The sequence below is a fragment of the Sinohyriopsis cumingii genome, chromosome 2 (assembly GCF_028554795.1).
Source record: "Sinohyriopsis cumingii isolate HCF-2022 chromosome 2, ASM2855479v2, whole genome shotgun sequence".
Taxonomy (NCBI): domain Eukaryota; kingdom Metazoa; phylum Mollusca; class Bivalvia; order Unionida; family Unionidae; genus Sinohyriopsis; species Sinohyriopsis cumingii.
This window is the reverse complement of record NC_142962.1, coordinates 139,275,392-139,289,962: the sequence shown is the minus strand read 5'-3', so window position 1 is coordinate 139,289,962 and position 14,571 is coordinate 139,275,392. Positions and strand designations below refer to the sequence as shown.

Here is a 14,571-nt window from a genome sequence, read left to right as displayed (position 1 = left end):
TACTCCATTGATAACGGTGTTGCCAAGGCAGCCTGCAAATTCAGTAGTGATTTGAGTTGTACGATCAGTGAGACCACTCTATGGAGTATGCAGGACCAGTACATAAAGTTAAAAAAGCAAGATGGGCAAGAACTTTTTAATTTACCCAAATCACCCCAGACCAATCCTTTGATGCTAGGAAGCATGCTTGATGTGGAGATACAAGATAGGATCATGAAAGTTAGAATTAATGGAGGAGTGATCAGTATTAGGATTGTAATGGCTGGGGCAGAGGCTGTGATCACCAAGCATGCTTGCAGCCAGCTGGCACACCAATCATTGGGTGAGGTCGCTACTTCACCATATGGGATTTGTTAAGCGGAAAGGAACGAAAAGTGTAAAACAGCTGCCCTTTGATTTTGAAGACGTTAAGAAAACATTCTTGGAGAAAGTTAACACTCTAGTGAAACAGCACAATATTCCAGACTGTCATATAATAAATTCGGATCAGACCGGGTGCCAGGTGGTGACTGGACAATGGAAGCCCATGGATCTAAGCAAGTGTCAGTTTCCACACTTGATGACAAGAGGCAAATTATGATTTCAGTCGCAATAGCAAAATCAGGACCGCCTGCCCCGACAAGTCATTTATGCAGGGAAGACTGACAGATGCCTGCCTAAGGGTATAGTTTTCCCTGATCACTGGAATGTGACTCAAACCGACTCACACTGGAGTAACAAAGAATCTGTGATTATGTGGATAATGTCATCATTCCATATGTGAACAAAACATGTGACCGGCTGCCCCTTGCGCAATGCAATCAGCAAGCAGTGGCAATATTTGATGTGTTTAGAGCCCACCAAAGTGCGAAGTTGCTAACTAAATTGAAAGACAGTGGAATCACTCCTTTGTTTGTGCCTGCCTCTTGTACAGATCGACTACAACCGCTACGTTACAGTAAATAAAGAGTACAAAGAAGGATTAAAGTCACACTTCCACAAGTGGTATGCTAGACAGGTCATGGACGCCATTAAGGAAAAAGATGTTACTGGTGACGATCACTGTACATTATTAGTAAACCTTGCAACCTCATTAATCAAGCCAGCTCACGCTGAATGGATAATTGCAGCTCACGCAACAATGAGTGAAAGATTGGACCTAATTATAAGTGGTTTTGAGAAAACTGGACTTGTTTATTTCAGCAACTTATGGATTATTTACCCAAGAAGCATTTGTGAGTACCATGAGACTTGATTGACATAATGTTGATACAGTGGCCTTATCCAAGAATCTGTGAATGGTGAGCTTATTGTTCTGCTGTAATTAGTGTATATACATAGTGTTTCATTAATAATAGTGTTTTAAGAAATAGTTGTAGTATTTTATAGGATTGTTGTTCTTTTAGATTAAAAATGCATGGATAAAATGAAATGTATTCTCATGTATGTATTGAATGAAGGATCGATTTGAATAACTATTATATTTAATTTTTATATACTGTTTTTTTTTTGTTTTTTTTTTCTTCATTCATTTTCAGTATTGCTTTTGCTTGAATACTTTATGCTTTTTCTCTATTTTCTTGGCTAAAGTCATTCCAGTTTTGGTTTTGTGCAAATAGTGCTGTGCTGCCATCAGATTTGGCTGCCATTACTGAAAGTAAAACATGAAGCAATTTTACTAACAGATTACAATTTCAATTGACTCGTCGTCACCATACAGTTGGGATACAGAATTTCAGCAGCAACCATTAGCAGCATTTGAACCTGTCTCTATGGATTTTGTATGTACAATCGTGATGAAGAGTGCACCAAAGTCATGTAAACTTAATCCAATTCGAACATTATTCCTGCTTGAGTGCTTAGAGCCAGTATTGCCTTCACTAACTGATGTTATTAATACCTCTCTCATCCGGGAAATTCCCATCATTTTTTAAAACTGCCAACGTAAAGCCTCTGCTGAAGAAATCAACACTCGACCATAACAATTTAAAGAACTACTGCCCAGTTTCTAATCTCCCATTCATATAAAAAATCTTAGAAAAGGTTGTTCTATCCCAACTTGTATCTCATCTGAATTCAAACAGTCTTTTTAGTAATGTACAATCTGCATATCGCCCTTGCCACAGTACTGAAACTACTCTTCTAAAAGTAGTTAATGACATTCTCTCTGCTTTGGATAGCGGACAGATTTCAGTCCTCACCCTCATTGATTTATCTGCAGCATTTGACACAATAGACCATGATATATTACTTCACCGTCTCCAGCATGTATTTGGCATTCATGATACAGCCTTGCTGTGGTTCAAGTCCTACTTGGTCAACAGGACACAAATTGTGTCTGCAAATGGAATACACTCCAGCCCAGTTAATCAATGTTGTGGTGTTCCACAGGGGTCTGTTCTTGGACCTGTTCTCTTCATTCTCTACACTCAACCACTCTCAAGTGTCATAGACCATCATCCAGTGTCTCACCAATTGTACGCTGATGACACCCAAATATACAAATCTAGCCACCCAACTGAAGTTGATGCTACCATCCAGGGTGTAGAGAGGTGCATTTCTGATGTGAAATCATGGATGACATGGAACAAGCTGCAGATGAATGATGATAAAACTGAGGCCATTCTGATCACTACACAAAGACTTTCTCATTCACATCCTTTACCTCAAACAATAAATATCAGCAACACCAACATTAAATTCACACAGTCAGTACAAAACCTTGGTGTTACTCTGGACAGTACTCTCACATTGCACCAACATGTCATGAACATGTGCAAAGCTGCATATCTTGAGCTGCGATGCATCAGTTCCATTCGCAAATATCTTTCAGTTGATGCCACTAAAACACTTGTGTGTTCATTAGTACTTTCAAGACTGGACTATTGTAACTCAATTCTGTCTGGTTCTTCTCAATATCTACTCCAGAAACTTCAAAAAGTTCAAAACACAGCTGCTCAGATCATACTTAGAGTACCACGATCAGAGCACACTTACCTGCTGCTCTGTACCCTACACTGGCTATCCATTCCATCCAGAATAAAACACAAAATTTGTTCTCTGTGCTACGTTTCAGTGTCAGACTCCAGTCCAATATACTTATCCGACCTCACCCATGTGTACACACCAGCAAGATACTTACGCTCTCTTCTGACAGTCGTATACTCATTATTCCAAGTATGAAAACAAAGTCATGTGGACAGCATTCTTTTGCATACCAGGGCCCAGCAACGTGGAATGAATTGCCCACTGAACTTAGACACAAAGATAATGTGATCCCATTCAAGAGTGCTCTTAAAAATCAGTTGTTTCAACTGCAAGAACAAACTTAAAGACCTAATAATGTTTCCTACCTTAAATATTTTCAGCATGTTTTTATGTTTTCTAATTTAATGGTGTTCGTTTTTTTGTGATCATATCATTATATTTTTTTTATGTTACAAGTGTTTAATGTTGTAAAGCGCTTAGAGCTTCTAAAGAGTAGACTCTATACAAAGTCCTCATTATTATTATCATTATTATCTCTCAATATAATTGGACATTTGACAGAAAATATATTGGCATAAAGACCTTTCATTTTTTTCACAGATGATTCCTATATTTATTAGACAATAGCTGCCATTACTAAAAATAAAAAATAGAAAGCTAATCAGAATTTGAATGATAGAAAGCACATTTTGCCTAAAAGTCATCTCCATTTTGTACTAACAGTGCCAATACAAATTTAAGTATTTTCACAGTTGCTACTAACTGTAGCAAACCTTAAAATGACTTCTGCACAAATTGCTTGACGGAATTGAACCAGTTTTTTTTTGCAGAAATCAGCCTGGTAGAAAAACAAAGCAGCCATCAAGCTTGTGTAAATGGTGCCTTGGTGCCATCAAATATGGTCACTATTGCTAAATATAGAAAAACCTTCAATGACATCTTCCCAAATTGCTTGACAGAATTTATTCAATTTTTACTGAAGTTGTTGTTGTGGGGTTTAACGCCATTTTTCAGCACACGATAGGCTATGCATGGCAGCCAGTATTAATGGTGGAGGAAGAACCCGGGGAAACCCCAAGAAGAACCACCGACCCACGAGAAGCTACTGGCAAGCTTTCTCACATACCCACATTGGCCGAATCCTGGACTCGAACCCACACAGACAGAGGTGAGATGGCAGTGATCCGTAACGGAGAGCGCTTTAGACCACTCGACCACTCGGGGGCCCCCAATTTTTACTGAAAGCAGGCTGGTAAAAAAAAAAAAAAATCAAGCTTGTGCAAATAATGCCACTGTACCATCAGATACAGTCACTATTACCAAATATAGAAACCTTTTAATTAGTTTTTAGGAGCCACTGAACAGAATTTAACCTAATTTGATAGAAAGTATTTAGGTATGAGAATCTTTAAAATTAATACAAACTATACTGATCTGTTATGAAACAAACCACTGTTACTAAAAATAGAAAAAGCTTTAAATGACTTTTAAAACACTTGTACAGAAAACATCCTATAATATAGGCCTTTGATGTTTGTACAGTGACGTTTAAAACACTTGTACAGAAAACATCCTATTATATAGGCCTTTGGTGTTTGTACAGTGACGTTTAAAACACTTGTACAGAAAACATCCTATTATATAGGCCTTTGATGTTTGTACAATGATGTTTAAAACACTTGTACAGAAAACATCCTACTATATAGGCCATTGATGTTTGTACAATGACGTTTAAAACACTTGTACAAAAAACATCCTATTATATAGGCCTTTGATGTTTGTACAATGATGCTGATCAGCCATCGGGTATGGCCATCCTGACTAAAATTGTAAATTTCTTTAAATGTCTTAACAAGGAAAGAATTTGACTATTTCACAGTAAGTATTCTGCTATGATGTCCTTTCAGATTTATACAAATAATGCCAATGTGCCTTCAAATATGGACACTCGTAGCCAAAACAGAATAACCAACAAACAACTTTTTATCAAAAACTGGTCAACAAAATTAAAACAAAGCAGACTAAGCATATTGACATGAAGTCCTTTTAAATTTGTACAAGGAATACAAAGCTGCCATCAGATTTGGCTGCCATTATTAAAATTGCATTTAAATGACTTTTTCTATATTAAAAAGAAGCTCTTAAAAGAATATTACTCAAATATAATGAAAAGCATGTTTGTATGAAGGAATTCTTGTTACTAAAACTTAAACAACTTTTAAATGACTTGTTTTCCAAAACTGGTAAGCAGAATTTGATCAAATTCTACAGAAAGCATTTTGGTTTTTGAAGAACTTGTCATTTGTTTGAACAATTTTGATCTGTCACCAGATATGACTAAGATATTTTTTTTTAATAATTTCATAACCTTTTAAAAGACTTTCGAGAAATTTTTCATAAGGCCTCCAGCTAACGTTTATTTGCTTGCTGACTGCAATCTGCATCTGGTGTTTAAGTTGATGTCAGCCAGTTGAGCAATCTCATGCCCACGTGTGCCATTTAGTTTGCTTTTTGGACTTTGACTTTTTAGTTCAACACCTTGTTCACACAACTATGCAAATAAAAGCATTGTTCCATACAAAGTAAATTTGGTAGGCATGGCCAACCCTTATATACATGACCTGATCCGATTATTAGGTATTCGAATGATCTTGAAAAAAATTGGGGTCAGGGTATTATATTTTGTTTATGAAACTTTGTTAGCTCAGTTACACAAAAACCATTAAACCTTGGCAAATATGGTTTGTAATGTATGTTTATGTACATGTGGACATGACCTGTTTGAAATTTTCTGTCACTTAAATGATTTTTATATGTGATATAATACTCTTCTCTCTTGCATGACTAACAGTTAGGGAGAGAAGTGCTTGACATAGCAGCCAGTGCCATTGATGTTGGTGTCACAACTGAGGAGATTGATAGAATAGTACATGAGGTATTAAACCTATTAGTAATATATGGTAATATTTTATACGTAATGTTTGTAATATAGGGTAATATTTTTTTATACAATATTGCTAATGCCAGAAGCAGGATGGGTGTGCATATGATATATAATAAAGCTTGTGCTAATTGTTCGCTGAAATTGTAATTTTTGCCAGCATTAAATAACAGGAGACATGCTGTAGGTCCCTCTAGTCCACATGTTGTTGTTGTTGTTGTTGTAGGGTTAAACGCCATTTTTCAGCACACGATAGGCTATACATGGTGGCCAGTATTAAAGGTGGAGGAAGAACCTGGGAAAACCCCGGAAAGAACCACCGACCCACGAGAAGCTACTGGCAAGCTTTCTCACATACCCACATTAGCCGAATCTGAGACTCAAACCTACGCAGACAAAAGTGAGATGGCAGTGATTGATAACTGAGAGCGCTTTAGACCACTCGGCCACTCTGGGCGCCCAGTCCACATGTAATAGCATCAATAATGTGAAAATAAAATTCTTGACAGTCTTACTCATAGCTCTCTTTGCAGGCCTAACCCATGTTTTGTCAAGTCACATGCATGGATGATTTCAACAAAAAAATTGGGAGGCCCCCATCCCTAACACAGGGAATATTTTTTAGCATGAAGCCTGGGTGGGGGGTGGTTTAAGATGTAGATTTATGGTTTCTGACCTCCTAAACCTCATCACATAATTTGAGATGTCCCTTTACATCAGATACAAAAATTAACCCAAATTTAATAGCAGTTATATAATTCTGTTCTTGTTTTGTTGAGAAATTTCATTTTTAAATTGTAGTGGTAGGAGAATCAATTTCTTCTGTTTATTCGTCAAACATAATATAAATTTAGCCATCATTGTAATAATTCTTTTTGTAACTAACATGCATTATTGGAATAAAGTGCCTTTTCATCATATGTTTGTTTCCACATCAAATTAAAGTTCTGTATTTTAAAGCATTAGAATCTTTGCACAAGTTTCATGAAACAGAATGTAATGATAAACATTTTTGGATAATTAGAAGTAAAGAGTCAAAAAGCCTGTTAGTGTTTGATGCTAGACTGTGTGACTCCATGCACGCCTTGGAAGACAAATCCCTGGCCATGTTTTTAATGCAAGCATTTCCAAGCACAAAGTTTGGAATTTAACAGAGATATATATATTCATGCATTTCCTCATATGAACAGTTCTCCTAACATTAATCTGATTCGGTTGTATATTCTACAGAAAAAGGAGATTTTTTAGTAAGTTATCTTGGTCCAAGCTGCTTTATATACGTTAGGAGATGTTGAGATTGAGCCCTCTCCAAAGTAAAGGGATGTAACTCCCTCCACCACTTTCCTATTTTCCTAATGTATTTCAGGTAATGTATTTCTTCTATAATACATATGTGATGTTTAGGTGCATACCCTTCCAGACTCCTCATAGTTACATTAAAACCTGATAAACTATGCACAGCACATCTACTCCAGTTGTAACTGATGTAAGAACAGGACTTAGGACCAGTCCCTCCACCCATGAAGAGACTGCTTTTGTGTGATGGCCACCTGTGTTGGCAGTTGATTTTTAGCACTTTTGTTTCTAATCAGTTTTGGGGGGTTGGATTTGCAAGGTAGAGGTTCTACTCCTAATGTATTACGATCAAGCTAGTATTATCAATGCAAAATATTATACTCTAAAAGTTGGTTTCATAATAATATGTTTAAAGGGTTTTATTGCTTAAAATTGTTGCAAATTGGTCAGATTGAAATATTGATATATAGTAAAACCTGCCTTGAGCATCCTCTGCAATGACCAACCACCCATCATTTATGACCAGTCATCATGTGCAGATCGATTTATGAGTGACCACCTGCAGAACGCAACTAACAACCCTGATTAACTGGCAAAATGTATTTTGTCACTGCATTGAGCATCTGTTTCACAAAAAACAAATGAATATCTCTGACATTTATTTATTCCATTGTAACCATGACCACAAAGGAATATTTGCAGACAGAGTGCTAATTGTTCTAAAACAACACTGATATGCATGACTGCATTGCAAAAACATAAGTATGACTGACCTTTATTTCATCCATTGAGACTATGGCTGTTCGTGTTTGTGCTATTTTAAAAAATGCAACAGTTAAGTCTGGCACCTCCTTTCTGTAACATGTAGGTGATGCGGGTAGCTGTTTCATGCCACATCCCATAAACGAGACTAAAGTACATATATTAACCATTTCTTCTTCATAAAGGAGCATTCGCAGATGTACTTGGTCAATTCAAAAGTTTGTATTGTTTATTTATCTTTCTGTGGAAAATCATGAAATTGCCAATTATGCCCCAATTATGTAGAATTCGTTTGAATGGGTTTTAAGTATGTTGTTATTCTTTGGAATTCATCCATAATCTCTGGAATAAATGAGGTTTTGACTTAATAAGTGATTATCGTTTTTCCAGGTTCAGTTGTACTGTAAACGGCTCGTGTCATTTGTTGATTTTTTTAAAAGTTACTTTCATTAAAGCCCACACAGCTGGTTACACCACTTGTTTATCAAGTTAATCTCTTTGTCATCAGTGAATTAAAATGTTTTTGTTTTTATCTATCAGTATGATAATTTTGTTTCTGGATAGACTAGTTCTATCTTTTTTTTTCATTCATTTGTTGATAAATATTCCTCCACATTTACTCAAAGCCTGATCAAAACTGATACAGTGCAGTTCATACACACAATGAGGAAGTGTTATCATACATAACTGTGCAGCTGTTATGCTAAATTTTGAAGCTGGTCTGATATTTGTGGACATGTGAATTTAACTTATGGACAGGATAAATAAATATTACCTTAGTTAATTTTTGTAATTCATGTGCTAACCTACATGTATATGTGATTCTTCAGATATAATCTTCAAATATAATTTTAATATTCAAATGTAAATTGTAATCTTCAAATATAATTATCTTTCCATTGTAATCTTCAAATATAATTATAATCGTGAAATATGATTGTAAATTATGTAATCTTTGAATAGAAATTGTAATCTTCATATTTTAATCTTTAAATATAATTATAATCATCAGATATTGTGATTTTCAAATATAATTGTAATTTTCACATATGATTGTAAATGTTTTGTGATACATTATTTCCTTTTTGTTATACAGAATTAATTAAAGATTACAATATTGCCATTTTTGAACAATTACTATGAATAATGAAAAAAAACGCATTTACATCGGTTGTGAATATTTTCCTTTTTAAATCTGTTGCAATTTGACCTTAAAAACTTGTTAATCTTGCACAGACCTGTTATGCAAGACCACCTATCTAAAAAGACCCCTTTTTTTATGGCCAAAGGGGTGATGTCATAAGACAGATTTTACTTTTTGTTGGCCTAAGGGGTGATCTCATAAGACATATTTTACTTTTTGTTGGCCAAAGGGGTGATCTCATTAGACAGATTTTACTTTTTGTTGGCCAAAGGGGTGATCTCATTAGACAGATTTTACTTTTTGTTGGCCAAAGGGGTGATTTCATAAGACAGATTTCACTTTTGTTGGTCAAAGGGGTGATCTCATAAGACAGATTTTACTTTTTGTTGGCCAAAGGGGTGATCTCATAAGACATATTTCACTGTATATAGCAGTTTTGGTTTTCTTTTACATTTCATTCACTTTCTTGCTGACAACTTTTGCATAATGATCAACAGTTGTTTTTCATCTTTTTTTAGGCTTGTATAGAGAGAGAATGTTATCCCTCCCCTTTAAATTATTATGGATTTCCAAAATCCTGTTGCACGTAAGTGGATCTTGTCAACATTAATTTGCTTGTTAATGTGCATGATACATGTCTTTTAGCAGTTACCTGTTGACTGCATGTGTTATGTTGGGTTCATAAAGTATCGTTTTTTTTATCTTTTTGTGGTTCACTTGAGTACACTTTTCAACCCTGGAAAGGATATGTCATATCTGCTTGTGCAGCCATCTCATTAGCTGACACAGCAGGTTGACATATGTTAACATTTCAGCCATCAACTTTTGTGACACTGGGGAAAAAATTTGCATTGTTGCATTAACTAAGCATTGTAATTTTAATTTATCAATGGCTCCTCAATTTTCCTTGATTTTTGGTGAATTTAATGTATGATACACAGGCCTATTTCAATTATTAATATCTGATATTTGTGCACAGTTATATGTCCTGTCCATTTCTGTGACTGGTTGACTCATCAGCTTATGCAAGAGCATTATTAAAAGTATTAAAAAACTGTGCATTTCTCAAATTGATTGAATAATCTAATTAATACAAAGAAAATTCCTGAAGTGCTGAATAAATGATAGATTTCAAACCCTTTAAGTACAGTCTATCTGGTAAACCAGAAATTAACTTGACAATTTGTTATATTCAGGATAGGCATTGTGTAATCTGTTTTCATTTTTCATTTTGCATAAATTCATTTTCTTTGTATTGTGTCAGGTTTATCCTTGATGCTAAGAACTGTTTGCAGTGCCTGTACAGCACTAATTGTATTCCCAGTTTTAACCATTACTATCCCGCCTAGGAATCATTTGCATTGCCCATACAGCACTATTTGTGTGACCTGTTCTAACCATAACCATCTGGCCTCAATCCTAAGAACTATTTGCATTGCCCATACTCTGCTACTTGTGTGCACTGTTGTAACCATAACCATCTGACCACTGTGCTAAACATTTACATTGCCCATATTGCACTACTTGTGTGCCCTATTGTAACCATAACCATCTGGCATCTGTGCTAAACATTTGCATTGCCCATACTGCACTACTTGTGTGCCCTGTTGTAACCATAACCATCTGACCACTGTGCTAAACATTTACATTGCCCATATTGCACTACTTGTGTGCCCTATTGTAACCATAACCATCTGGCATCTGTGCTAAACATTAACACTGCCCATACTGCACCACCTGTGTGCCCTGTTGTAACCATAACCATCTGACCACTGTGCTAAATATTTGCATTGCCCATACTGCACTACTTGTGTGCCCTGTTGTAACCATAACCATCTGGCATCTGTGCTAAACATTAACATTGCCCATACAGTGCTACTTGTGTGACCTGTTGTAACCATAACCATCAGCATTTGTTCTGTACTCAAGATTATGAAATCAGGCACAGTATACCACCAGACACATATCAGGGTATAGAACAAGCACAGTATACCACCAGACACATATCAGGGCATAGAACAAGCACAGTATACCACCAGACACATATCAGGGTATAGAACAAGCACAGTATACCACCAGACACATATCAGGGCATAGAACAAGCACAGTATACCACCAGACACATATCAGGGCATAGAACAAGCACAGTATACCACCAGACACATATCAGGGCATAGCACAAGTGCAGTATACCACCAGACACATATCAGGGCATAGTACAAGCGCAGTATACCACCAGACACATATCAGGGCATAGAACAAGCACAGTATACCACCAGACACATATCAGGGTATAGAACAAGCACAGTGTACCACCAGACACATATCAGGGCATAGAACAAGCGCAGTATACCACCAGACACATATCAGGGCATAGAACAAGCGCAGTATACCACCAGACACATATCAGGGCATAGCACAAGCGCAGTATACCACCAGACACATATCAGGGCATAGAACAAGCGCAGTATACCACCAGACACATATCAGGGCATAGAACAAGCACAGTATACCACCAGACACATATCAGGGCATAGAACAAGCACAGTATACCACCAGACACATATCAGGGCATAGAACAAGCACAGCATACCACCAGACACATATCAGGGCATAGAACAAGCACAGTATACCACCAGACACATATCAGGGCATGGAACAAGCACAGTATACCACCAGACACATATCAAGGCATGGAACAAGCACATTATACCACCAGACACATATCAGGGCATAGAACAAGCACAGTATACCACCAGACACATATCAGGGTATAGAACAAGCACAGTATACCACCAGACACATATCAGGGCACAGAACAAGCACAGTATACCACCAGATTTGATTTGATTTTATGTTTTAACGAGCTTACCCTTTCTTGACTTTATTGTTGTTTTGTATATATATTTGGGGTTTCCTAAACTTGCTCAACACTATATAGCCAGGACTGTATTGATGTGCCATTTAACTCTACACACACACACACACACACACAATTTTGTAAATGTAAACAGTTTTCATTAACTGTTGATCTACACACAAAGAACTTTGCTTTAGGTGATGTTGGCAGGACCAGAAGGAGAGGACAATAAATATATTGATCCATTGTCACATTATTCTAATTATAAATGTTGTCATTTTCTTTTCAGGTCTGTAAATGAAGTTATTTGTCATGGAATCCCAGATTCCAGACCTCTAGCAGATGGTGATATTGTAAATAGTAAGTAACATACTTTACACATGGTGACTTGTTTTAAGTTGCTAAAGGATAATATTTCTGTATTGGTAAGACATCATTTAGACAAGAAACAAAAACATTTATTGTAATTCACTTTTTTTAATAGCTTGGTTTCATCAGAATTTGATTTATCTTGCAACCTGAATTTAAGACCCATTTGATTATTCAGCTATTTTTTACACATAAAAACCAGAAACTGGTTGTCATAATTTTAAACTCTTGAATATAGCACCACTGACTAGTAAAACAGAATTTCAGTAGTTAAGTTAATTAAAGTTCACATTGAGAATGTATTTATATAACATGCTGGCTGTTTTTTTTATGGCACTCTGGCTGTATCTTTATATGACATTATGGCATTGTATTTACATGGCACTCTGGCAGTGTATTTATATGGCACTCTAACAGTGTATTTATATAACACTCTGACAGTGTAATTATATGACACTGGCAGTGTATTTATATAACACTCTGGCAGTGTAATTATATGACACTGGCAGTATTTTTATATCAATTTTTAAAAGAGACCTGCATCATACTCTTTCAGTCTATGAAACATATGCATTCTTTGCTGTTAGCATAAGAAGTCATTTTGATGACATAATTCTTACCTTTTTGAGTGTAAAATGTCATATTGTAAAAATTGCTTGCCTTGCTGTATCATACCATTTGGCAGTATCACATAGAAACAAAGTCCTGAATGTTAAACCTTATTGAATGATGTTAAATCAGGAAGGTTATCTGCTACTGAGTATTACAAAATCCTGAAGGTTATATATTACTGAGTTATGCAAAATCCTGAATGTTATATATGATTAAGTAATACAAAATCCAGAATGTTACATATTATTGAGCAATGCTAAATCTTGACTGTTATACCATATTGAATAACATAAAATCAAGAAGGTTATACATTATTGAGCAATACTAAATTGTTATTGTTATACATTATTGAGTAATATAAAATCCTGAATGTTATATATGATTAAGTAATACAAAATCCAGAATGTTACATATTATTGAGCAATGCTAAATCTTGACTGTTATACCATATTGAATAACATAAAATCAAGAAGGTTACACATTATTGAGCAATACTAAATTGTTATTGTTATACATTATTGAGTAATATAAAATCCTGAATGTTATATATTACAGAGTAATATAAATCCTGAATGTAATACCTTATTGAATAATACAAAATCATGAAGGTGATACATTACTGGGTAATCTTAAGTTGATTTCAATTTGACATGAAATTTTTTAATCTTGTTAAATATTAAAATATGTGACTTGCTGAAATAAGCTCTTGGTGCATAATATGTAATTGAACTCAATGTATGAAAACATGATTCACTGCAAGCAGCTCATGGAGTATGTAAATAAACTCTTTGAATAATAAAATGTGACTCACAGGAAGCACCTCGTGGCATATACTATGTAATTAAACTCATTGAATGATAAAATGTGACTCATTGGAAACACCTCTTGGCATATACTATGTAATTAAACTCATTTAATGATAAAATGGGACTCATTGGAAACACTTCTTGGCATGTACTATGTAATTAAATTCATTGATAAAATGTCACTCACTGGAAGCACCTCGTAGCCTATACTATGTAATTAAACTCATTGAATAATAAAATGTCACTCACTGGAAGCACCTCGTGGCATATACTATGTAATTAAATTCATTGAATAATAAAATGTCACTCACTGGAAGCACCTCTTGGCATATACTATGTAATTAAACTCATTGAATGATAAAATGTCACTCATTGGAAGCACCTCGTGGCATATACTATGTAATTAAATTCATTGAATGATAAAATGTGACTCACAGGAAGCACCTCGTGGCATATACTATGTAATTAAACTCATTGAATGATAAAATGTCACTCACTGGAAGCACCTCTTGGCATATACTATGTAATTAAACTCATTGAATGATAAAATGTCACTCACAGGAAGCACCTCGTGGCATATACTATGTAATTAAACTCATTGAATGATAAAATGTGACTCATTGGAAACACCTCTTGGCATATACTATGTAATTAAACTCATTAAATGATAAAATGGGACTCATTGGAAACACCTCTTGGCATATACTATGTAATTAAATTCATTGAATGATAAAATGTCACTCATTGGAAGCACCTCGTAGCCTATACTATGTAATTAAATTCATTGAATGATAAAATGTCACTCACTGGAAGC

At 35.4% G+C, this 14,571-nt stretch overlaps 1 protein-coding gene across 1 annotated transcript in view; it reads left to right on the top strand.

Moving 5' to 3' along the window:
• The window catches only part of LOC149805931 (methionine aminopeptidase 1-like), a 54,480-nt gene that overhangs the window by 14,333 nt on the left and 25,576 nt on the right, over nucleotides 1-14,571 (top strand). The window contains exons 6-8 of the mRNA XM_089950715.1: nucleotides 5,819-5,902; nucleotides 9,629-9,696; nucleotides 12,260-12,330. Coding sequence (XP_089806841.1) covers nucleotides 5,819-5,902; nucleotides 9,629-9,696; nucleotides 12,260-12,330 — 223 coding nt within the window. The remainder of the gene's footprint in view (nucleotides 1-5,818; nucleotides 5,903-9,628; nucleotides 9,697-12,259; nucleotides 12,331-14,571) is intronic.